Raw genomic sequence first — 25,680 nt, forward strand, 5'->3', positions numbered from 1 at the left:
AGATTCAACACAGGGAGCAACTACAGCTGCATGCCTTCCAAGTAGAGGCAAATCTCTTGTCAAAATACGGCCCTCTGAAGTTTTGAAATGGTCCAGTCTCTGATTCCCAAGTTGGGAACTGGCCAAACTGTACTAGGTTCAGGGTGCAGAAACTCTGGGAGGAAGTCTTGTAGTTCTTGGGGTAATGCAATAGGAAATGGTAGGTAGGCTTTGAAAGTACAGCCAGAGCCAAAGGCTTGTCCATAGATAGTTTGTTTAAGAAATAATAAGAAGTAGGAATGATGAACTGGGAGACTGAAGTAAGGAAAAAGGGAAAACCAAAAGAAGAATGTGTTTTAAAATTGGCAACACATACTGGTAACTTAGAATTACAAGCATTTTATAGGTCTTTTTGGTTCCTATGAACAAAGGTTAAGGGTATCTTGATTAGAGAAGTTAAAATTTAAAAAGCAGCAATAGGAAACAAAAACGTCAAATATAGTTTAGAGCTGGTTATCTCATAAACAAAGATCTAGACTGGAAGAAAATAGTGAGAGCAGTAGAAAAATCCATAGGAGTAGATGAAATTATTACAGAAAATAAAATGAGGTTAGAAAATCTATTCCTATGCAAAAACATTAAGGCATTATCAAAAGAACTAATTCATTAGTTTTCCTGCTCAGTGCCATGCAAAGTTCTGGGAGCAGTGTATAGTAATGAACAGAGCTAAGTCTCTGTTCTCGTTGGCTTACATTGTAGTCTAGGGAGGAAACCAACAATCAAGAAGTAAAGAAACAAAAGGAATTTAAGCAATAACAATAAACAAGTAAACCAACAAAATGAATTTAAGCAGTAAGGACCAAAAAGCAAATGAGATAAAAGGATAAAAAAGGACTTGAGGTAGAAATAGTATTGTTGTTTGTAAAATCAAAACCAAAGAGAGACCACCTGGAGTATAACTAAGTATAGGAATCAAACATTTTAAAAAATGAGTTCAAAGAGAATAGAGAGTTCTTTTTATTCTGAATGTGAGTGAAAGTTATTGAAGGAATTTAAGTAAGAATCAGATTTGATCTGATTTGTATAAGATCACTGAGTCTAATTATTATGTATTGTAAACATATACTAATAAAAAGAAACCAATAAAAAAGGCCACTCAACAGCAACAAGATAATATATATGTATGTAAGCATGTATGTACTTATACACATACAGCTATAATCATGAAACCTGTAAAGTGATATATAAATTAAAGTTCTTTTAATACTATGACCAGTTAGAGCTTTAGTTTCCACCTACAGATCTAATTATACCAGACAATATTGTACTTAATATCTCATACATTAAAAAAATCATAACTTTAAACCAGTCACAGGAAGATCCTGAGAGTTAATGAAAAGGTGTATAGACCTACAAGATGAACATTCATCTGAGTCTCTTATGTTGATGCATGAATTTAGAGGAACTAGTGCCAAATATTCCGACTTTTTGGTGCAGGATTTTGAATTACTATTTATGATGCAAGTCAAGAAATCTAGTAATTGTCCCAGAAACCTTGAACCATTTAGCTCTTAAAGGGCAAGGAATCCATTCTTCTTTACTTCTGTGTGTTTACTTCCTAGAAGAGTATCTGCACAAAATGGGAACATAATTGGAAAGTGTAGTGCTGTAGTTATACAAAGAAGTTGATTAAATTCCAAACTTGCCCTTCTACTAGTTCATAGCAGACACATCCCCCACCCTTCCCCCACCAGTACTGAGGACTGATCCCAGGACCTTGCTCATGCTAAACAAGTGTTCTACCACTGAGCTACATCCCTTGTGCTTTTCATTTTTATTTTGAAACAGGGTTTCACTCAGTGGCCCGAACTGGACTTGAATGTTTGATCCTTCTGCCACAGTCTCCTGAGTGACTAAGATTACAGGGGTGTATCATTTCACCCAGCTAAATTACCACTCTTTAAGGAAGTTACATGACATAAGTAAACTGGTCAAAGAATTGAAAACCAGATACCGATTGCAAAAAAACCTTAGAGATTAGGAAAAATAAATGCACGCAATGAAAGCCTTTAACAACATGAAAGATTTAAATAAAGTAATGCTTATTTATTTGCTAATTCAGCATATGAAGACTAGGGTCTTGATTTCAGAGATAAAATGGGAAAGTCTGCTTTGCTTAGTAGATAATTTATGCAGAGGATCTAATAAATTCAAAAGCCTAAAAGGCAAATTACTGTCCATTGTGTTGTGGATACCATAAGGATTCTATGAAGGATCAAGCTCATTATAATGTTCTGATATTGAAAATACCATGTGTTTCACACCAGTACCTTGAGAAAATTTGCTATAAATTCTTAGTTGGAGGTTGCCATGCCAAACCTGGAGGGGCAATTTGTACAAGATGGTTTTATTTCAAAAAGAGTTGAATGTCTTCTTTAAAAGAAGACTTGATTTCAGAAAAACGGTTGGATTTATAAAATACACAGCACTCTCTGCAAGGTTAATCTGAATTCTTCTCTGTCTTGCCGGGAGATTTGGAAAGAAACAACCTAAACATTGTTATTGGGGCTGAGGATATAGAACATGTGCTTTGCATGAGCAAAGCCCTGGGTTCTATCTCTAGTACTCTTGTTCTCCACCTCTCCTCTGCCCAATTGTTGTTATTAGTAAAGTATTGAAGAGCAGTTATGCGCATAAACTCTAGAGAGAGGTGGTCTATACTTGAATCCTGGCTCTATTATTTACTCATTGTGTGACCTTGAGTATATTACCTCTCTATGTTTCAATTTCCTCAGCTGTAAAACTGAAACAATAATAAGATCTGTCTCAGAGGACTTTATGATACTTCAACTACTTGATATTTCTAAAGCAGTTAAAATAGTGTCTGGTGTATGGTGAACATCACTCTCTTGTCCAAGACACAAGATACTGTATTTGAAACTATCTAACTGCAGCATGGGTTGCTTTTCCTTTGGACACACCAGTTGGGATGATAGAGAATATCCAAGATGTATACTAAGGAAAGGCAAATTTTAACATTTAAAATGCATACAGGGGGGCTGGGGATTTAGCTCAGCGGCAAAAGCGCCTGCCTGGCAAGCGCAAGGTCGTGAGTTCAGTTCCCGGTACCGGAGAAAAACCAAAAAAAAAAAAAAAAAAAAATGCATACAGAATTTTGAATCACATGAAGATTATTAGCATTCAGAGTAGTTCATTTATGCACTTTCAACAGAGGCAATTCCCATCAAGACACACCAAGAAACACATAGTGAAGTAGAACTTTGACACAAAATCTAAATCAGCTATATGAAGTGTACGTTGTAACTGCTCCTAGAAATATTAATGTTAAAAGTTATAGGCATAGTTAGTACAAATCGACAAATATTTTCTGAGCATTTTCTGTTTGGGGCACAGATGAATTGTGTGCATTTTATGACAAGAGAAGACCAGCATAGTGCAGTGTGGTGGAGGTAAGTATATTAAGGCTGGGGGGAGGATGGGCCTGGGGAAGAAATCAAAATGGGCAGAGGAGAAGAGAAAATCAGGAAAAGCAGATGGAACCAGCTGCAAAATTCCCTTAGAAAGTGAAACTCTAAGAAACTGAGGGCTATAGTTCAACACTGTGGTTTTCTGAGTAAATATGATTCTCCCTGTGCTGGCGGAGAGAAAATTAGAGGACCCTGGAAAGAAAAAGGGTTTCTAGTGAGAAATGATGTGCCAATGAAAGTTATTTTAAGGCACACATTGTCTGGGGAGGGGGAAGTACAGATGCTGAGATTACTTAAGTGAGGGTAGAGAGAAACTGGGGGTTTAGTTCCCTCTCAGTTCCTTTGTTTCCAGATAGACTTCAGCCCTTGGACTTATGTGACCAAGAGGGCTCTAAGGGACTCACAGAACGGTTCAGGGTTCAGTAAGTGGCCAGCGGCTGCTGAGACCCTGGGCCTGCTAGGGGCAGAGTGGCATAGGGAAGCCCTTCCATTGCCTTTCCCACACATTTTAGGGTTCTAGACTGTCAGGATTGTTTCATGTGGATACATTGACAGAGAAGGAGAGAGAGAGAGAGACAGAGAGAAAGACAGAGAGAGACTTAAAGAAAACATCCCTGATAGTTTTATTTTCCCTACTAAGAGTTTTAAGAAAGAAAAAAGAAAAGAAAAACAGTAAAAATAAGAAAAAAGCCATTTGTATGGCACATTTTCAAACCTGGGCTTCCTTTTCCTGTATTTCCTTGACATCCGGTGTCCAAAACTGTGATATAAATATTTTAAAAGACTCCTGAGGACCTGATTTCAGCCACTGGCTGTGTAAGAGATGCAACATTGTAGCAGCAGACATGTTGTTTATAGTTATCCAAACCAACACCTTCCTTAATGAGAAAGGAAGCAATAAAACAGGAATAATGGACAGAACAGCTGGGCTAATCAGTCCTGGCAGGAGGCCCACCTTCCAAAAGGAGCTGAAGTCCATTATTTCCAGCATCTCATCTACTTGGGAATCAACCTTCTATAGGACTTTAGAAGAACAGTAGCTTTTTAACTAATCAGAGCCGGTCTTCTCTATAGTTACGAAGAGCTGGATAACTTCAGGAAGTTTCTTAAACTCTACCTACACTCAAAGCTCTTCATTGTTTTGCAGTAGTCTTGATTCCTTATTGTATATATAGATGGTAAGAGGAGAGCTCAGTACCATTCCTATGTTATTTCTCTCCTTATTGTGTGGTTTTTCACTGCCTTTTTGCCTACATATATATTAAGAGAGGAGGGGAGCATAATGATTCTGTCGTCTCTTCTCTCACGCTCCTTCCTAAATTCTGGATTTTATCATTCTTCCTTGGTCTTCCTGCTTCCAATCTCTTTCTCTTTTTGTCCATCCTCCACACTGCTATCCTTTGTTAGTTTCAGAAATCTATCTCCAGCGTAAGGACATTCAGTGCTCTACTGCCAGCAGTGATTATCATTTGTGCTCACTGAGCGGTCTCTTTGATTAGGTAGGAGATGTGCTACAAGCACCTTGCTTCTGATGATACTGAAAGCAGGTATTAGTGACTCACAGGTGAAGGCGCTCACTGCTTTATTTAATTTGGTGTCTGAGAAACTTTACAACCACACCTTACCAACCTCTTCTCCCATCCCTCCACATAAGACCTGTGGTTCACTACTTTTCAACTACTTAAGGTAGTATTAGGATTTAATAGTTAACTTTTCCCCTCTTGTCCTCTCATCCAAGCTTCTGGGGTCTTTTTCAAGGCTTATTTCAAATGTTACTTCCTCTGTGAGACACTCTTTAAACTTTCAGGAAGTTATTTTCTTTCTTTGTTCAAAGTTCTTTGACCCTATCTCTGACCTTGACTTTATTACACTTAATTGTAATTTTGTATTTTTTCTTTTTTAGTGTCCAATAGAATTCTCGAGGATCACAAGCATTTATTTATTTATTTATTTAGCAGCAGTGGGAATCAAACACAAAGCCTCATGGGTGTTGGGCTAACATTGAGCTGCATCCCCAGCCCTTACTTTATTAAATACTTGTTACATAAATGAGCAAGAGGGAGTGAGGAGATTGACAGAGACAGAGGGAGAAAGAAGGAGAGAGGGAGAAAGAGAAACAGAGAGAGAGAGAGAAAGAGAGAGAGAGAGAGAGAGAGAGAGAGGGAGAGAGACAGAGACAGAGAGAGAAAATATTTTAGCAGTGAGAGGGCTACATTTCAGAGAAGGCTAGTGACCTGCAGATAACAAAGGCAAGCACCCAAATAAATGCTCATAGTTCCAGTTTGGGGCTCTGTTACTTTCTAATAGAATTTTTTTTGTTTGAGGAAATCCATAAACTTCTGGCTGACTAAACTGCCTTCATATTTAACATGCCCTTCTTAGGTTAGACAAGCTGGACTATTCTGAGCTCACTCATTCCAATATATCATCATGTTCCTCTTGATTTATTTTTTTGTCTAATGTACTTCCTGTCAGTTTCATTAATTTTTTCTTTCTTTTCTTTTTACCATCTCTTTTCTTTTGGAGTATCATATTTGTTCATTTTCTTTTGGTATCAGATTGATTTTTAATTTATGGCTTCTGTTTCTGCAACATTTTCAGGATTTAAAATTCCATTCTCTCCCTCTTACACTTTGAATGTTTTTGCTTTGATTTGTTTATGTTCATGATACTGGTATGCTGCTACTGCTCTATTTTTTTTGTGTGTTTGTTTCTCATGTATTACTCTCTTTAAAATAAAAAAATAAAAAAATTCCATTCTCTGCCTTTGTTATCTCAAACTACAGTAAGACAATGTAATTGCAACAAAACATAAAGTTAAAATAATATAAATCAGGTAAAGTCACTAGGGAGGCAAGGAAATTATGAACTTATATAAGAAAATAAGAAAGAAGCTTCACAGTGTCCCAAAGCAATGACTTCATTTAAGATAAGTGCTAGTAGAGAGAGAGATTGGAAAACAGCTATTTGCACGAAAATCATTCTTCCTGCATTTTCTAGTTCTTTTCTTTGATTAACCAATTCCTTAGGCTTACAGGACACCTCACTCACTTACAAGTCATAGTCTTCGCTAGCCTTAGTGGTAAACTTACTGTTGTTCAGGATGAACCCTATAATCCTCCCGCTCCATGTTGAAACTTAGAAGACCACTCCAACTTGCCTCTTCCTCCTGAAGAAATTTTTTGTCCAAACAGCACTTTGTTCCCATGGCCAGCCCTCCAAGAGTTCACAGGTAGTACATTCCTTCCCAAGGTCATTCCTTTGCAGATAACAAGACCTCATTATATACTGACCCACTATGCACACAACACACATGAATGTAGTCCTTAAATGGATGAAATGAAAAGCCTAGTCCTCCTGTACCATTTCTTGGCTAATATCATAACAGTCAATTTTCATTCAATCCTCACTTCTAGGGTAGCTACTCCAGATTGTTCAGATTGTGGGCTCAAGTTGATGTTCTTTGACTAAGAACATTCAGTATTGTTTTTGAAAGCTTTGATGGCTAGAAACATAGATTATTATATGGATTATAAAATAAATGGTTAATAAGTGTGGAAGATGTAGAATTGTGTAGTTTTACCAACTTACTTGGCAAGCTCTGTAGCCTTGAGCCAGTTACTGATTTCTTCAAGGGATGAATAATATACGATGTATTCAATAAATGGCATTGTAACCTAAAAGATTCTACAGTTACTATATTTCTGTAAATTAGTGTTGCACTTTTCATAATTTAATACTTTAAAGTCAGAATGTTTTTCATAATCAATTGATAATTCCTTCCGTTTATCTCCATTTCTCCCAGCTGTTATTAAATTGGCACATTCTACAGTTATTTGTGTCTAAGAATTAAGGAAGTATCTGTGTGTGAGAATCAAGGTTATCAAGGTTCATAGAATGACAAGGTTCATAGAATGATCAAACTTTGGATCTCTTTCTTGATAGACATACCATTTAGGTTAGACCCTCCTATAATATTATTATTGTCTTACGTATGAACAACCAAAGTTCCCTTAGGTCATATTGTCCCATTTGTACATGCACAGCCAAATGGAGCATAGAGCTTAATTTACTGGAAAGCTCATGGAGTTTAAACTTCTACCTCTGTACTTGACAGACATCTAGTAATATTCTGAGAAAGTCTTTACTAATGTTCTGTCCATATGGTCAGATATTTCTAAAATTTGCAAATTTACTTTTTTCCCCTTTTTAAAAAAGAGGACCCTATTATATAAGCTTCAAGCCCCTTAAAACTCAGAATCACCCGACTATATCCTCACAAGGTATTAATATGGTACAGTTTTTATTTGAATTCCTCTGTTACTCTGAGCGTTTCCTTGCCTTGTGTTTCTCTTCCCTTCCATTGAAGTGTGAATGATACAAACATTACTTCTTTAGTGCTTTTATTTCATTTGGCTCATTCACCTGCACCTTTCTGCATTTATTCTTCCAACATTTCATGGAGATTTGCCGAACAATGGACATTATGGTAGGCTCTGGCATACTGAAATAAGCATTCAAAATTGTTGAATAAGCAAGTGAATTAATAAATGGGTCGATCAAACACTGATGTTTGTAGGATACTACCATTTTTATTCTAATGTTTTCATTTTTCAGTTTTCTTTGTTAGAGGTTAACATAATTATAGTTCTCATTTTCCCTGTAATTGAAACTTTTATAAGCTTCAAGAATAACATTTTTTTACTTCTGTACCTTTTGATATGATAAGAAGCTCCAATTGGAGAGTAAACTAGAAGGTTGGTTGAGAGCAAAGGTTCCTCTTTTAATCTATGAATTACTTCAAAAGAATTATACAACTTTTAACCTTAAGTCCATGGTTTTGCAACTAAGACATACTGGAAGAACAGGAATTGTATCACTTCATTACTGAGACTGCAGGAGTTGAACTTCAGTAAATATCATAAGTAACCATAAGGAATGATGATATTAATGAAAGAATAACAGTTATAGTCTGAATCATATAAAACAGTCCCTTTAGCAATCATATTACCAGTAGTGGGCTCTGAGGGAGTCTATCCTTTATGTGTTAGCCTACATGTTACTTCCTCTGGGAGGACTTCCCTTCCTTTACAAAGTAAGATGGGTATTTCCTACAGTGGGTTCTCATAGGATCCTACTATTGGAGTCTCCACATCTTACTATCACTGGTTTTAACAATTTTTTTTCCATCAGACCATAAAGTCTATGAGGACAAGCCTCATATCAGTCTTCCTCACTATTTTATTCTCAGGGGGCTGGAAAATACTAAGCATATTATAAACTGTTGATAAATGAAGAGAGGAAGGGAAGAAAGGAGACGAGAGGGAGGAGGAAACTTTTCAAATATTGAGGAAGAATTGCTCAGTTTATTTAGTGTTGAAGAAACAATAATAAGGACAGTACTTCTGGAAATATTTCCTTTATGAGTAGGATTTCACTAGCTCCTTCCTGTGCTTAATAAATTGCTGAAAATAATATAAAAGAATGTTATTTCCTTCTCTGATTCCTCTAGGAAATGAAGACACAAATCATTGAATATAAATGACTTAAGCCAAAGTGGTTCTTCTTGGTTCTTATGTCACTGTTTTGGAGTCAGCCCAGCTCTCCCCACTATACCATCTGCAGCGTGTCTTGAGCATCTCCCCCTCTCCCATCTGACTCTTCTTTGCACTGTTAGATTCTCAAATCTTTTTCCTCCCACTCATCTCCCAATGTATGGATGTTTACCCATATTCTAATAGAAGAGAGAGAGTGTGTGGACCATCTGAAGGAGTGGGTTGTCTAAACATATCTTTGTTTGGCTTCCAAACAACTGTGTAGCTTTTTTATATAATCAGATAATTTGCTCACTGCTTGAGAAACAGAATTCCTTAACTGACAGTCCAAAATTGGAAACCACAGCTGTTTTTAGCAATTGAGTCATTGCCTTTCAGGTGCCAAAAATATCACCTATCATATTTTCCAGGACTCAAGAAAGGGCAAAGGTAAATGTATGAATAGAGGATAAAGGTACCATAAAGCTCTAGGCACAGACATTAATATTAAAATAACTGTAATAACTGTAACAATATTTATAAACAATAAGAACCAGTATTCAATAGAATTAACAAAGTAGCCTCATGTGACCATTCTAATCTCCCTAAGAAGAAGAGAAAGCAGTATTCTTAGCATGTTGATTTTCAGATGAAGAAAAAAAAATCAAAGAAATCAAGTGACTGTCCCAAAGCCACATAACAAAGCCTGAGTTCTAGCACAGGCCATCAGATTTGAAATCTTCTCCCATTCAAACAGTCTCATGACAGGTTTATTAAACTACTCCCACACAGCTCTATTTTGGTAGGAAATCTGCCCCTTTTTAGTCACTATGGGCCTAAGAGGGGTGGGTCATTAGGACTTTCCTTAACTTCTAATAGAGAAGTGTGGCAGTTAGGATAGAATGTAAACTTGCGTGGCTTTGGGACCATTCAGGGGCTTGGCAGAGCACACTTCTGGGTTGTCTGGTGGCTCATGGAGATGTGGCCTTATGGTCTGTGGTTCCTTGCCCCTTCATCTCTGGTGTTCTTCCCCTGCTCTGCTTCCCAGCTGCCATGAACTGAGCAGCTTTGCTCCACCTGCCCTTCTACCATGGTGTTCTGCCTTGGAGCTGGTTATAGTTTTAAAAACTGTATATATTTTTCCTCATGGAATGATTTAATTTTTTGTTTTAATTAACTTGCAATATGGGACTTGTTTGTCAGGTACTATGAGATATCTGAACACATGTATAAAATGTATATTGATACAATAAGGGAAGTTAGAATTTCCATCTCTTTACAATTTTTTTATGTTTGAAAGCTTTGTTCTTTTTTCTTCTAGTTAGTTATAAACTATACAATACACTACTATGAACTATAGTGACCCTACTGTGCTTTATAACAGAAGAACTTATTCCTTCTGTTATGGGTTATATCTAGATGTCTGCCTGAAGGCCTGAATCACCAAAAACCATGATCCAGATTAAACCTCCCCTCCTTTGAGTTATGGGTGTCAGGAATGTCTTAGAGATGAAAAAACTAATATGAGAAACAAAGATCCAGGCTCAATTTTAGGCTGAGGTTCCAGGTCCATAAATGTTAAAACCCTATCCCATCTCTGAACTGGTTTTGTGAGCCTGCAGGAAAAACACTGAGTCAATCTGCTCCAGTTTGCATTTTGGGCCTCCATTGTTCAGACCTTCACTCCCCAACCTGCAGATGTTGGGAAAAGCCAAAGCAACTTTTCAACAATCAAAGTTTGGTGCCCTGCTCTGGCCCCAGCTCTCATCTCCCAGGGCAGGGAGTGTGGGATGTGGTGAGAAGTCCTCTCATCCTGGACAGCTGGCTCCAGGCTGCTGTAGACAGTGGAAAGGCAATCCCATGAGTTAAATATCAGAAAGTTTGTGTTTCAGAAACACTTCCAGAAGATACCCATTTAAGGAAATATCTGGCCGGAGTTTTGAAAAAAAGAATTGGTGAAAGAAATCTTTAGAGCCCACTGAATGAAACAATGAAAATAGAAATGTGGAAGATGGTGTCTTCCAAAAATTACTATTAGAAATATTTATAGTCCTATATGCTTTTCCAGAATCTTGCCACTCTTTAATCATGACAGCAGTTAATTTCTTCTCTTTTGAAAACCCCATGGGTCTTGGTTACTGCTTCAATATGTGGACAAAATAGCTAAAGGTGATACAGCTTCAACCTGGTTTTCTCTATGGGCAAAGGACTTAGAACCTTGAGAGGAAGTCCAGACCATACATAAAATTCATACATAAGTATTCTGCCCCAACTGAGGTACTAGCTGATAGCAGGCATTACCTGCCAGACGTGTGAGTAAACAAATTTTCGATAATTCTAGTATCTAACATCTGAGTCATCTCAGTCTTTAAGTATTACATCTGAGGGTTCAGTCATTGCAGAGCAGACTAAACCATCTCTTCTATGCCTTCTGGGAGTTCCTGGCTCATACAGTCCATCACTATAATAAATCACTGTTTCATGCTACTGAGTTTTGGGGTAATTTGTTGCCTAGCAAGAGATAACCAGAATAAGGGGACATGTTTATGACAGCCAAAAGGAACCAGCCCCTTTGCTAAATCTAGCTCTCACCTTCCAGGTTCCTTCTGCATGTAGGTCATTTTTCTTAAGAGATCTACTGTTCCCCCTTCAACGGTACTTTTGGCCCCACTCCTACATATCCCATCAGACATATGTTTTGATATCTGATTTTGATAAGACCTACATGCAATTGCTTAATATTATGTAGTTTCTCCTTCTTCTTCACAGATGTGAGATTTTACCTGGCTGATTGTAAGACATCTAGGAATAATATAAATATAGCTCAGAAGTGTCAGTGTCCAAGACTGGAATTTCACTTGAATGAACATAATTGTTCTCTCCTTAAACTAACCTAAAATAAACTGAAAAAAAAAAAAAAAGTAAACATCCTTTCCTTATAAATTCACAATTTAGAAATAAATCATTAAAATATATGTTATTAAGATAAAATGTTTTAAAAGCATTTTATAGTTGCATTTAATTTTTAATGAAGAATGAGGTTAGAGGGATTAAGAAAAACAATTCTTAAAAACTATATATATATTTTCCATATGGAATTATTTATTTTTTTAAATTTTAGTTTTGTTTTAATTACCTTGCAATATGGGATGTGTTTATCAGGTACTATGAGATATTTCAATACATGTATAAAATGTGTATTGATACAAGAAGGGTAATTAGTACTGTCATCTCTTTAGGATTTCTTTATGTTTGGAAGCTTTGTGCTCTTTTCATCTAGTTAGTCATGAACTATACAGTACACTACTGTGAACCACTGTGCTTTATAACAGTAGAACTTATTCCTTCTGTTATGGGTTATATCTAGATGTCTCCCTCTAGAAGGTCCATGTGCTCATAGGTGGGTTTATTTATTTATTTATTTATTTATTGAGGTGGCTAGATTTAGGGTGTGTGAATGTGGGTTAAGTGTGTGAATATGGATTAAGTGTGTGATAACTAAATTAGTCCACTGATTGAGCTTAACATAGTTTTGAGTGTCCATGCCCATTTGGACTGCATTATTTCACTGCTTTTTTTCTCCAAATCCCACAGTCCATTGGGGATCCAGTGGCTTTTTCCTTGCCTTACCCTCAAATTCATTTCTCTTCCCAGGATACTTTTACTCACTTTCTGAATTTTTCTAATCTGGTCAGAGAGGGTGTCTAACAGACGAGTTTTCAGGAAGTCCATCACTTTGACCACTCGGCCATCAATGTAGCAACTGGAATGAAAAGAAAGTAAGAATCAGATAAAATCTTGAGCATGGAACTACAAATATACTTCTCTAGCTAAAGGTATGTGTTGTCTGAGGAAACCATCTAGGGATTCACTGGGCTCTCCCATCTTGAAAGGTTTTGACTCTAGGTTCTTTTCAAACAAAAATATGTTTTTTATTATATCCATTTCCATGTCCATTTGTGGACAAGTGCTGGTTTTTTTCAACCCTTGTCATATAAAACCCATTACTTTCTCTACAAGAACTGACAAGAATTCCATAATACAAATTGCATAATGGGAAAGGTTTCCTTTTTTCCTTGAGAGAGTGACTTAATACTCATCTCATGCCCATCTCTATCCCTACCTTAAAGTAATAAAAGTATGTGACAGTGTCAAAGGATTACTCAAACATTTTGGTAGGTTTCTGCAACTTTAAATAAGAAAATAAATATGAAAGCAAAAATTTGACTCGGTGCATTGAGTGGGTCTCAAATGATTTCAATTTCTAGCTCACTTCCCCAGCAAAATACCTTGTAAAGAACCATCTGCTACTACCTTTGGGATGAATAAGTGTGGGAACAGAAAAACAAACAAATTAATAAACAGTACAAATTAAAGTCCTCGAGTGCACTCCTAAAACAGTAAAGAGTTAGTATGCATTGGTTTCTTCTTTTGGTCTGGTTTTCATCAAGTAGCTGAAGTGTAACATCCAGTTGTACTGACACTATGTTGTGAACATGTGACCCAAACAGACCTACCTAGCTTTGTGGGGACTTCTTTTATGGGCTCTTTGTTCTAAAGACTAAGCTAGGATGGGCCCAGTGTTAGGTGACCTTCATTACCTCAAACTCTTTTATTATCACCTTTGCCAAATTCTGAATTGAATCATTTAAAAAATGATTATGATTCCTGGGTGTCTTTTCTAACCCAGGAGGGTCTCCTTGGTTGATGGTTAATGACATATTTTTTCATGCTTAATAAAGTATCCACCTGTCAGTACATGTTAAGGAACAATGTAAAATTTACTTTTAATGTTAAATTTCTATACCAACATATGATGTATTGGAATGGTTAGGTTTTACTTTTTTTTGTGTGTGTAAACCTGGTGTTCCGGCTGAAGTGAGCCAATGTTCTGGTAGGAGATGAAGGGTGCTCATGCATGCATTAAAACATTTCCACACAATCCAATATTTAAATGATTGATTGGCATGCAGAAAAGAATATGATTTTAGAGCCAGAGACAACTGAATTCCAATTCCAGATTGGTACTTATCATCTATATGATCTGGAGTAGTAACTTGGTCTCTGTGGACCTCAGTTTCCTTATCGTTAAAAGAGGTTTCTATTCCTAAGAATTAATTGCAAGTTAAAGAGCTAATGAGTCCAGAGTGCCTGGTACACAGTAGGCGCCAAACATTTAGTTATTTTCTAATTTTTAGCTCAGAAATATGGTTTATAAATAATATGGGACTGATGAATGAATTTTGTATGAGTACAGAATTCTAAAAATGTGGAAATGCTGTGTCAGAGAGTACACAGTTGGATGGTTACTTACTTTAGGAAAAAAAACAAACAATGATACTGTATTTCACCCCAACCCTGGAACAGATGCTAAAGTCAGATTTGGTAAACATTTATTGTGTACAACATACATTGCAAGGCAAATCCATTATTAAGATATCTTACAAACCTCTTCCTGTTAGAATATCATTATTGGTAACTCTGATTTTTTTTAAAACGTTGAGATAGATGATACATTCTAAAAAAGGCAGGCATACTGAGACAGAATAATGTTAAAATCTAAACTTATGCAATGAGGGGCTGGGGATTCAGCTCAGTGGCAAAGCGCCTGCCTGGCAAGCGCAAGGTTGGGAGTTTGATTCCCGGTACCAGAAGAAAAACAGAAAAAATAAATAAATAAACTTACGCAATGTAAATTTCACACACAATTGAAGCCATGAACATTTGTACTATACTCTGTGGTGGCTAAGCTTATGGCAAAGATGTGCACTGTAATTCTTCTGCTATCAACATTTTATAGTTTCCTTTTCTTCTGCTAGTTCCCCACTGTGTTAAAGATCACTGTTTATAATCTTTGATGGGAACTCATACAATTTAATACTTATTGAGATAAAAATGCCAATATATTTTTCAATATGGAGGACTCTCTGTGAAGATCTTCACAAGCCCACTACGTAGGTGGTTAAAGATCCCTTCACACTTTTCCTTCTTTCTTTTGTTCCTTTCTCAACAGAACCTGGAGTTAAAAAAAAAAAAAGAAAACTACTCAATCCATTTTGCCACTTACTACCTATGGGATATTGGATTTCCTTTCTTTATGATAAGTTTTTAAAAAATTCACATCCATATATATATAGTGGTTTTCATAGGGTTACTGTATCAATCAAATAAAGAAAAATGCTGACCATAGAACCTGGCACATAAAATGTATTTAATAACAAAATCCACTGTGTTAAGTAGGCCCAGGTAGCAGAGCAAAAGATTATGGGATAGAGTGGGCAAGGGAAAGTTTCTCTTCAGAGGAGAGCATACTTATCCATTGTAAAATATGAAGAAGACAAATATAGAGCAGCAAGAACATACTTGAATTCCTAGCAGGCAGGAGGCAGAGGGAAGTTGACTCTCTGTTACTGTCCACTCAATGGCTAATATTTTAGTTTTCTGGATCTAGAAATAGTTCATTTCCTTCTTCCTGTGTCTCATGGGAGAGGAACTCCAACAAAAACTTTGGCTTAAGCCTTTAGAATCTATTTTTGACCCTATACTTAACCTAACAAAGTAGATTCAATCATTCTCAGTTGGTCTTGGGTTATTCAGTGGAAAGGGCTGCTCATTGGATTGGAACCAGAAGAGTTACAAGCAGGAAAACCAGTGGACAAAGTTATCTTACTGGCCAGGCAAGAAGTGACCTGAGTCTAAGTAAGGAGAGGCCAAAAGAAGTAAGTGGTGGTGAAGGAAGGGAAAATTTATAAAACTTATGTAGTGGATGAGAGTACGGAAGGGAGTTAATGATGACCATAGACATATGAGAGAGTGTTTTCTAGCACACTGATAGCAAGGACCTACAGTCTAGTCAGACTGACACTTTTTTTTTTTTTTTTTTTTTTTCCTCCGGTACCAGGAACCGAACTCACGACCTTGCGCATGCCAGGCAGGCGCTTTGCCGCTGAGCTAAATCCCCAGCCCCAGACTGACATTTTGATTTTCAAGGGAGATGAAGAATTCTGCTTGAGATATCAAAGATACACACACTGTCAAGGAAGAAATACATACTAGGTCATTGGAGATATGAGAAGGAGTTAAAAAGTAGAGACAGGAAAGGTTGGTCTGGGCTTCTTCTTTAGCTTATAAATAAATAGTTGAAGCCATGAATGTAAGCTTTCTAAGCAAAGAAAGAAAGTTAACAGACATGTCAGAGATCCTTTCCTAACATGGCCCTGTACATTGCCTCCACCTTTGACCAAGCAAAGGATCCTTTCCTCCCCCAGCTTGACCATAATAGCACTTAGTCTGTGTTCAATTCACATTTTGGCGTCAAGGGAATTTCAATAAAATATCAAAAGGTCTTAACTTTCACTTAAAAGTTTACACTCACATTTATGCTGTACTATGGAAATAGGAACTTTGGTCATCCAAATTTGGTATTACTTTTAAGAGAGGGGGTCATTTAACCACAGGTTACGAATCTGATAAATCTCTAAGCCTCTTTCTTCAATACTCTTAGACAATTAACTTGCTGTGTTTTACACTTGCGAATGTGAAGCTTCTAAGAAAACATCAGCATAGAAAATCTATGGCTATCTGAAAAATTCCTGCCTGTTACAGATCATTTTGGTCCTGATAGTGGCTGTCTGTAGTGACAGGATTAATATATCAAACAGATCTGGATAAGAGGTGAATCAGTGACCCTTTGGTAACAATAAATTGCTAAAAGTAACAGTGATTTCTTACTTTTCTTTTTTAGGTGGTAAAGGGATTCTGGTGATCAAATCCAGGGCCTCATGCATGGTAGACAATCACTCTTACCATGGAGTTATACCCCTAGCTCCAATAATGGTATTTTCTAACAAACAGTGGATAAGAAAAGTAAAGTTAGATTCCAACTGATTGATCCGTGATTGGGAAAAACTCTGTTTTTCTGTCTTTCTCACTGAGGAGATAAAGCTGACTTTTAGCTGTTCAACAGTCTCCATAAGATTTAATTAATTAATTTAATGATGACTACAAACATTTCCAAAGACCAAATAACAGAAAATAAAGGAAAGGGAGGATGATTTGTCAGTTAGAGATGTTTTGGCAATTCCCACATAAACCTTCACAGAAGGATTTTTGAGTCACTTAGACTGTCACTTTTAGATAAATTATAGTTCTCTTTCAAGCTCTCTTGAAATTTCAGCATGTCTCTGGATCTCAGCTGACTGAGCTGTTCAACAAACTGAATCCAAGAAAAGCTGTAATGATCATTTTAGCAACTACTATAGATGTAATAAGTTTGAAACCTTCACACATAGTCAAAAGGTCTGTTTGATCAGTAACAGCAATATTCATTCCTGTCTCTAGCTTGCAAGTCCTATCAAGCACACATCAGGCAAGAGCCAAGGATGGCAGAATATACAAAGTAAATGAAACCATTTACCAACTGTAGTGGATTGACAACTGCTGGTCAACTTATAACCCCCAGCTAAACTGAGTGAGGTGCTGCATGTGGGAGGCACACCTGAGGACTTACCAGCAGCAGAAGAGGCAGCATAGGAGAACAAAGGAGGCTTTTGGGAACAAAAAAGAGCTGATGGGGGCAGAGAAAGGCTGTTGGGAGCTGGCGGAAGCTGTAAGGAGCTGTGGGTTGTTTTGGAGGAGCTCCTCATGCTAGCTTTCCTGATGAACTTGGCTGTTTTCATCCTCCATGGAGCTCGTGACCTCACTGGCACTGAGAATGGCTTTGGTTCACTTTGGGGGAGCTCTGGTTCTCACTCTGAGCCTCGCTTCCTGGCTCTGGAGGGGAAGATGATGCACTGGCAGTTTCCGAGAGAAGCTTGCTGCATTGGCTTTTCTGATGGGAACCCGGTCATCTTGATCATCGGAGGAGCTCGGGATCTCACTGTTCCTGAGGAGGGCTGTGGTACCTTTTGGGGGAGCTCTGGTTCTTCTGAGGGTCACTTCCTGGCTCCAGTGCAGATCCCTCAGCCTGCTAGCGTAGATCCTTCATCCCACTGGCACAGATTTCCTAGATTCCACCACTGACCTTTGGTCCTTCCCAGTGCAGATCCGTGAAACAGGCCTGCATGAGATGTTGTCGTGGGCTCTGGGTCTCCAGTTGGATTTGTGGGAGGAATTGTTATGAGCTGTAGGTGTTCAGCTAGACTCATGCAGGACATTTTCGTGGGATCCAGGCCCTCGGCTGGATTTCTTGGTCTTGGTGTGTGGACAGATTTCCTGCACTCTTTTGTATATCATTCTTTGGGTGATTATTATAAATAACCATATAAAATATGTGTCCTGTATTATATTGTTTTACCTTGCAGAAATAACCCCCAAACCCACACACCAACTTACTCACCAAATCTCTTGTCCACATTTAATTTTAAATTTTATTTTCAGTTCAATGTACTATCATCTTATTTTATTCGAAATACTTGCCATATTTTTGTCATAAAAGAAATGCTCATTATAGACAAGTTAGAAAATGATCACAAATGAAATTGAAATATGAAATGAAAAACTACCTATAAGCTCAACATCTGGAGAGACTCATTGTTAACTTTTTGCCATATACCCTTCCAGAGTTGTTTATAGTTTAGACACATAAAATTCCCTATAATTAGATATGTAAAATCTATTCCAGAGCCTATTATACTAGCATGTAAACTTAAAAACTGCCCCAACTGAGACACTCAAGCCTACTCACAGGGATACTGACAGAGCATTAGAGACTCCTGGTCAAAGCATCTCACTCAGATTTCAATTGCACTGTGGACATTTGGGGTTCCTTTGCCAGAATCAGGTCTTACCTCCTTTTTATCTCAACCAGCTATGCTTTACTACCATGCTATCTCATCTACTTCTTTCCCCAGATGCCTAGATTCAGTCTTGAGGTCTGTACTACCGTTGAGCACTTATGTTCATTAGCCTCTTAAAACATTTAATGGGGAGAGTTTGTTGGCTCTAGGCCCAGCTGGTTTTGTTTACCTGGCCTTTTACTTTAAGAGGAAAAACCTTTGCCCCTTATTATCTGACCTCTTCTTTTATTTCAGGTAATTGCATTAGTGCTGGAATCCCAGTGTTGAGGAATTTCCGGACCTATTTTGCTGCCTGCCGCTTTTAAGGAAGAGGGGCAGTCTGCTCAGAATTCTAACACCCAGCCTGCTCACCGGTCAGGTAATTCCATAAAACCAGGGCGTTCCCACTGAAGGGGTAGAAGCTTGGATAATCATTAGAAAAACCCTGCTGACCTATAAAACCTATTCTGACACCTAGAGTGAAATACTGGAGAATGCTGACTTAAGTCTCTGTGAGGCTATATAAATTGCACTTGCTCCTTCCCCAGCTCCCTCACTCTGGGCTCCTGCTGAGCACATTTTTCATCACACTTGCCACGGGGCTTTCTTTCTGAAGCTCCATTATTTTTCATCTTTTGTGTCAACCTTCCTATCCTGCATTCAGAATTACTCTGAGCAGGAAAGCTTAGACGAAATGAACACTTAGAAAGATGATAGGTAATATAGATATTTCTTTGGCTTTCTTAAACTGGTTTGTATAAATCCATGCAGGAGTCAGCCAAAAGAATAAAATGTGTAGTTCAATAATTTGAAATTACTATGGAAATAAAGAAAAATGAAATGAAGGTCAAGGTTGTGGACAATCCCACAGGCAAATAATGAGTACTCAACAAATATATTTAATGAAATAGTGAGTGCCTGCATAATATAATCCACAATGAACCAAAAGAGTGTCCAAGGTACAAGTGCTGTGCTAAGGGCCCCATTACTAATCATTCTTTCTCTTAACTCCTTGCATAACCCTTTGAGTCCTGAGCCTCAAGATCAGATTATTTTTTTCCATTTTCCAAGGTTCTGTGTAGCAAAACCCTGTGTCTTGGCAGAGGTTCACCACCTGGAGTTTGATCCCAGTGGTGTGGATGTAGCTACAGGTAGCTGGGAAATGAAAGGAGGTAAAGTCCTATGCTACTCTAACCATGGGAGTGGACTCTGAAGAGGGTAGCCCTGGGAATTTTCAGAGTAGTAGCAGATGATATAAGACTTGTGGGCAAGAGTGTATCAATTTATTTTAGGTCTGAAAGTTACACACTTTGTGCGGTCGGTCCACTTTAAGAAGAGATGAAATGTATACAACTCAAATTATGTTCAAAAGTAAATATTTATATAGAATGACAAAATAAACTACAAGAACTCTGAGAAATTTAAAGAATCAAGTCTCTCATTTTTTTCTGAAATGTCTGTAGGCAATTTGCTAGAATGTGTACCTAGAAATCCTCCCTAAAAGCAATCTACGCCTCCTATTAGCTCTGAGAACATCCTACAGTTCTCAGCAACTCCCAGCATTCATTGAAATAAATGCAAGAGAAGAGCTTTAAGCTTACCTCATTAGCTTCCTAGGAAATCTAACTGTGGGACATAAATATCAGGAATGACAGGATCTAAATTGCCAGAACCCTACCATTTATGTGCAGAACTGTATTTCAAAATGTTCAGTGTTTGTAAATTGATGTTGCTTATACAGTTGCCATATGCTTTCCTTGGCCTCTTTTCATATAATTGTCATTGTTTGTGTTAGACTAGCATAATTTAACCATGATAAAGTTAATGCACTACTAACTAGGAGAACATAGGGAAAAGAGGAAGGGGGACTTTATATATCTATATCTATATCTATATTAAATTCCTCCTTATTTGCTATTTTACATGTAATATGATTTAATCCTCATGAACACTCCCTGTTTCACAGATTAGAAACTATGACTCAGAGATTTATTAAGTAGGAAACCAAGGATTATGTAGGTACTAAGAAACAGATGCCAAAAGCCCTTCTTTCTCTACTCTGATCTGGCAAACGTCTGAACTACAGGTCATTGTACTTACTGTGTCCTGTAATCAAGTGTAATTGCTTTTCAACTGCCTTTAGTCTTGCCTATTTCAACCATCTCGACTCTTAAGCAATAATGAGCTACATCAAATTTTCCAAGAGAGCAAAATAATTACCTACAACACAATAAAATCAAAACCAAAACAGCAAAAGCAAAAACTGAGGAGATGGATAAAGGCATGGGGGTGGTATAACTACTCTATTATTTGCAAAAATATTATTCAAAGTGTTTTAGTAATTGTTATAAGTAGAAAAATGGGCTTTGTAGTCTAATAAATTTAGGAAACGCTGGGTTACAACCAAATTAAATAGTACTTTCTCTTCAGCTATGATAAAGTAGCTGGTATCCGAATCACCCTTGGGTCACAGACAATTAGAAATCCAAGACAAAGCATACAAAACAATTGTTTGCTGGAATTATATAGCAACCAACTCTGGATGTGATTGTTGAGTGAGGAGGCACATGAGGTGGACCTCACATTCACCTGGTGTTGCTCCCCTAGATAGGATGGAGATAGTTTACTAAGTATCAAAAATTTGTAATTCCTTCAAAAGTGAAATGCTATTGTCAAGAAACACTTGCCCAGCTAGAGCCTATCTTCTTCTGCCCCACTCACAAGAGGGGGCTCATTTCAAATTAATGTGAGCAGAAGTCGTGCATCACTTCCGGGATGAGGTAGCTGGACTGGAGGTTTGTGTTCCTAGCTCTCTAATAGTGTCTTTTCCATTTTACCAGATAAATGGAAAAGTCTGATGAGAAGTCACAACGTGACAAATACATAGATTCTAGAATGGCTCTGTATAAGGCCATCTTTCTGTATTGAACTGTCATTTTAGTAAGAAACAAACTTACTTTATCAGACCTCTTGTTTATACCGAGGTGTCTCCCAAAGCCTCATGCACTCATGGGAGGGGTTGGGACTTTTTGGAGTTGGCTGGATCCACGGTGTGTGAATATGGATTAGAGGTGTTTAATAACTAAATAGATTTAGCATAATTCTGGGCATGGATAATGGGATAAAGCCTTGCCTTGGGTATGGGTAGCACCAAGCAATAGACTTGTAACCTGGATGGAATATAAAGGAAAAGATGGAAGGCAGGTTGCTGCTGCTTTGGCACTTTCTCCCTACCCTGCCATGGACTATTTCTCTCCTGCCATGCATCTTTACTGTGCTCCACTGCGTTAGAACCAGCCGATGATGGACTGAAACCTTCACATACTGTGAGTTAAAATAAATGTTTCCTCCTTTAACTTATGGGTGTCAGGTATTTTGTCCCAGCAATGAGGAAGTAACTAAGACACCTCTGATATTTGTGGATTTGTTAGAACAATTTCTGTTACATTAAGTCATACATAAATATTCACCACCAGAAAATTCCACTATACTGCTGGGTGGCAGCACATGCCTGTAATCCCAGCGCTCCAGAGGCTGAGGCAGGAGCACTGCTGTGAGTTTGAGGTCATACTGAGCTACAAAATGAGCTCAAGGTTAGCATGAACTACATAGCAAAATCTTGTCTCAAAAAGGACAAAAAAATTCCAATGTACAAATTAATCTATTTGGCCAGCAGTTTGTAATAAAGAAAATTTCTTTGAAATGTTGTGATTGTTGGTGTGAGAATTAAAAAGGTCAACTTGGAGAACTTATTTATAATTCTAATTTGAATGGAATGAATGTATGTCAGGGATTGGCTAAACAATAATACCTGTACCCATTCTAGGGGAGAGATTTTGCTTACTCATCTATATCTAGATATATTAACTTTGGGTAAAAACGCAAGGTCATCATTATTACTAATGACCAAAAGGACAAATGTTGGAAAGAAGGTCAATTAATAAAGTTCACATACTAGTAGGTGACAGCCTTTTGGCTCTACATATAATATTCTCCATTAGATCTCTACATATCTCAGTTTTCACTTGGAAGATAGCACATAGGTTAAGGTAGATTTCTTTTTTTTTTTTTTTTTTTTTTTTTTGGTTTTTCTCCGGTACTGGGAACTGAACTCATGACCTTGCGCTTGCCAGGCAGGCGCTTTGCCGCTGAGCTAAATCCCCAGCCCCAGGTTAAGGTACATTTCTTAAGAGATTTTCATTATTTCAGTTTCTCACTGAGTACATGGAATCACTTGTTCTAATGTGCCTGCATCTCATATGCAGAAAAAACAGTGGTCAAATTATACTCTGCACAATGATGTTCATAAAGATGTAGTGTGTGTATGCACATACACATACATACACACATATGCCTGCTTATCCAGCTACACTCCCTGACACTCTGCACTTAACTTTTATCTCAGGAAACTCAATGTAATAGAACTACACCTTCTTAGAGGATATGCACTGTGGAATGTTGCATCAAAAGAAAATCTTAATTGATATAATTATTTTCATGACAATTGCCACCTATATTTAAAAAAAACCTAGCTGTCATCCTATAACATCTTTGAAAGGATTCTTTACTATGAATATACGTGTATGTGCTTGGGCAGATATATGTGTTAAGAGAGACAGAAAGGAATTGAAAGGGAAAGAAATACTTCTGTATTTCTAGACTCCAAGGTCAGGTTAAAGCAAAGGTATTTTTTGTGTTGTATGAAACGTGAATTGACCCCAGTGAAATAATTTCTGATAGAATATTTTCAAATTCAGAATTTTTTTGGATAATTCAGTGTGAAAATAATTAATATTCCAGAAGTAATTTTCCTTCAAATACATTATTTTTAATTGTTTTATTTCTTTGATTCATCTTTCAGTAGAATAAGTTGGTGATTCTGTAACAAAATACATACTCACTTTAAAATTTTAATATAACAAAAAGAAGTTCAATAAGCACCCCCAAATCCCAGTGTGCTTTTACCAACATTGAGCAAAATCATGCAAGACATCTCCATTTCTATAACTACATCTGTATACACAATTGTATACATAATAAAAACAGATACAGATATCAGTAACTTTAGAACAATGTTCACATTGATAATAGTTACTTTCTTAAAATGACCTTTTTCCCTTTCTCTTCTCAAATAGTCTCCCCTCTCTACTTTTAGTTCTCCTTTTCTCTCCTCCACTTTCCTTCTCCTCCTCTTTTCTCCTCCTCCCCTCCCTTCTTCTCTTTCATTTTTTTCCTCTCATATTGAACATATGAAAAAAAATATGTCTTTCTGAGTCTGGTTGATTTCACTTAACATGACAATCTCCACTTCTACCCATTTTCCTGCAGATGACATGATTTCATTCTACATAGCTCACTGTGTAGATATGCTATGTTTTATCAATGTGTTAATGGGCCCTAGACTGATTCCATAGACTTAGCTATGTATTGAACTGCAAAAAACATAGACATGCAGGTATCTCTATAGTATGCTAACTTTAATTCGCTGGAAATATAGTAAAGTATGGTATAGATGGATCAAATAGTAGCTCTATTTGTAGTGGGTTTTTTTGAGAAATCATGGATTTCCATAGTGGCTATACTAATTTACATTCCTACCAAAATGTATAAGGGTTCTTTTTTCCCACATTCTTGGCAGCATTTATTGTTCTTTGAATTCTTTGTTTGTTAGTTTTGACATAGGATCTCACTATGTAGTCCAGGCTGGTTTTGAACTTCTGGTGATCCTCCTGCCTCAGCCTCTGAGTGCTGGGATTACAGGCGGGTGCCAATACACCCAGCTCTTTTATTTATTTATCTTTGTATTTTATGAAAAAAACCCCAAAATTTCATATAAAATAATAAGAGAAATGTCATTTTTTTTCCTTTGGTACTGGTAGTCAAACTCAGGACTTCACACTTGCCAGGCAGGCACTGCATCACTGAGCTAAATCCCTGGCACAAGAAATGCATTCTCAAAGATAACCATTCTTAGCAAAGTGAGGTAGAATCTCAGTGTAGTTTTGAGTTGCCTTTCTCTAATGGTTAAATAAACTGCACATTTTTCATGTTATTATTGGCTGTTTATATTTTTTGTCTTTAAAAGGATCTGTTTAGTTCATTTACCCACTTGTTAATTGGGTTATTTTTTATTTTGAGTTTGCTCAATTTTCCCTCTCCTTCAGTCTGTTTTTAAACCCACCAACTGACTTTTGTTTCAGATTTTGTATTTTTTAAACTAAAAAATTTTTAAACTTCCATTTGGTTCTTCTTTACCTTTTTTTGTTGTTGTTCGGACTTCCTACTTCATTGGTGAGTCTATTTTTTCAAATTTATTTCATGAATATTTGTAGTTCTCATGGAAATATCTTCATGATTTTTTAAAATCTTCAAGTAATTTGAACATATCTATTATCTCAATATTGGCAGCTATTAATTATCTTTTTTACTCAAATCAATGTTTTTCTGGTTATTAATATGACAAGTGATCATATCTGGGTATTGTGTTATACGACTAGATTTTGTTTTAATCTTCTGTTTTGGCCAGCCTTCTCTGACAGCACTCTGGCAGGCTAAGGGCAGATACTGCCTCATTAGTGCTAGATATGAAAAGAAGTCCAGGTTCCCAACATGGCCTCCATTGACATTCAGGGCTTAGGGGTCCATATTACCCATGGAAGGGCAAGGGAATTGCAGCTCCCCACTAACCGTTCGCAGGAGTACCCTAATTCTGAGGGTAAGGATGCTTTATCACTGCTCTCTGCCTTGGCATAACTCACGTGAGAGTGAGTGGCAGGGAGTTGACTTATTACACTGGATGCAGTGGTACTCCTGACTCTCCATGAGGCTTCTTCTGATGCCATCCCAGTGTGGAGGAAAAGAGGTATCTCATTACCACCTGGGAGTCGGCTCTCCACTTGGTCT

General features: G+C 37.3%; 1 protein-coding gene across 1 annotated transcript in view; it reads right to left on the minus strand.

The window, feature by feature from the left end:
* The window catches only part of Hpse2 (heparanase 2 (inactive)), a 763,300-nt gene that overhangs the window by 162,573 nt on the left and 575,047 nt on the right, over positions 1-25,680 (minus strand). The window contains exon 7 of the mRNA XM_005407665.2: positions 12,671-12,764. Within this exon, the coding sequence (XP_005407722.1) occupies positions 12,671-12,764 (94 nt within the window). The remainder of the gene's footprint in view (positions 1-12,670; positions 12,765-25,680) is intronic.

Source organism: Chinchilla lanigera, unplaced genomic scaffold, assembly GCF_000276665.1.
Source record: "Chinchilla lanigera isolate Chin_1 unplaced genomic scaffold, ChiLan1.0 scaffold00106, whole genome shotgun sequence".
Taxonomy (NCBI): Eukaryota; Metazoa; Chordata; class Mammalia; order Rodentia; family Chinchillidae; genus Chinchilla; species Chinchilla lanigera.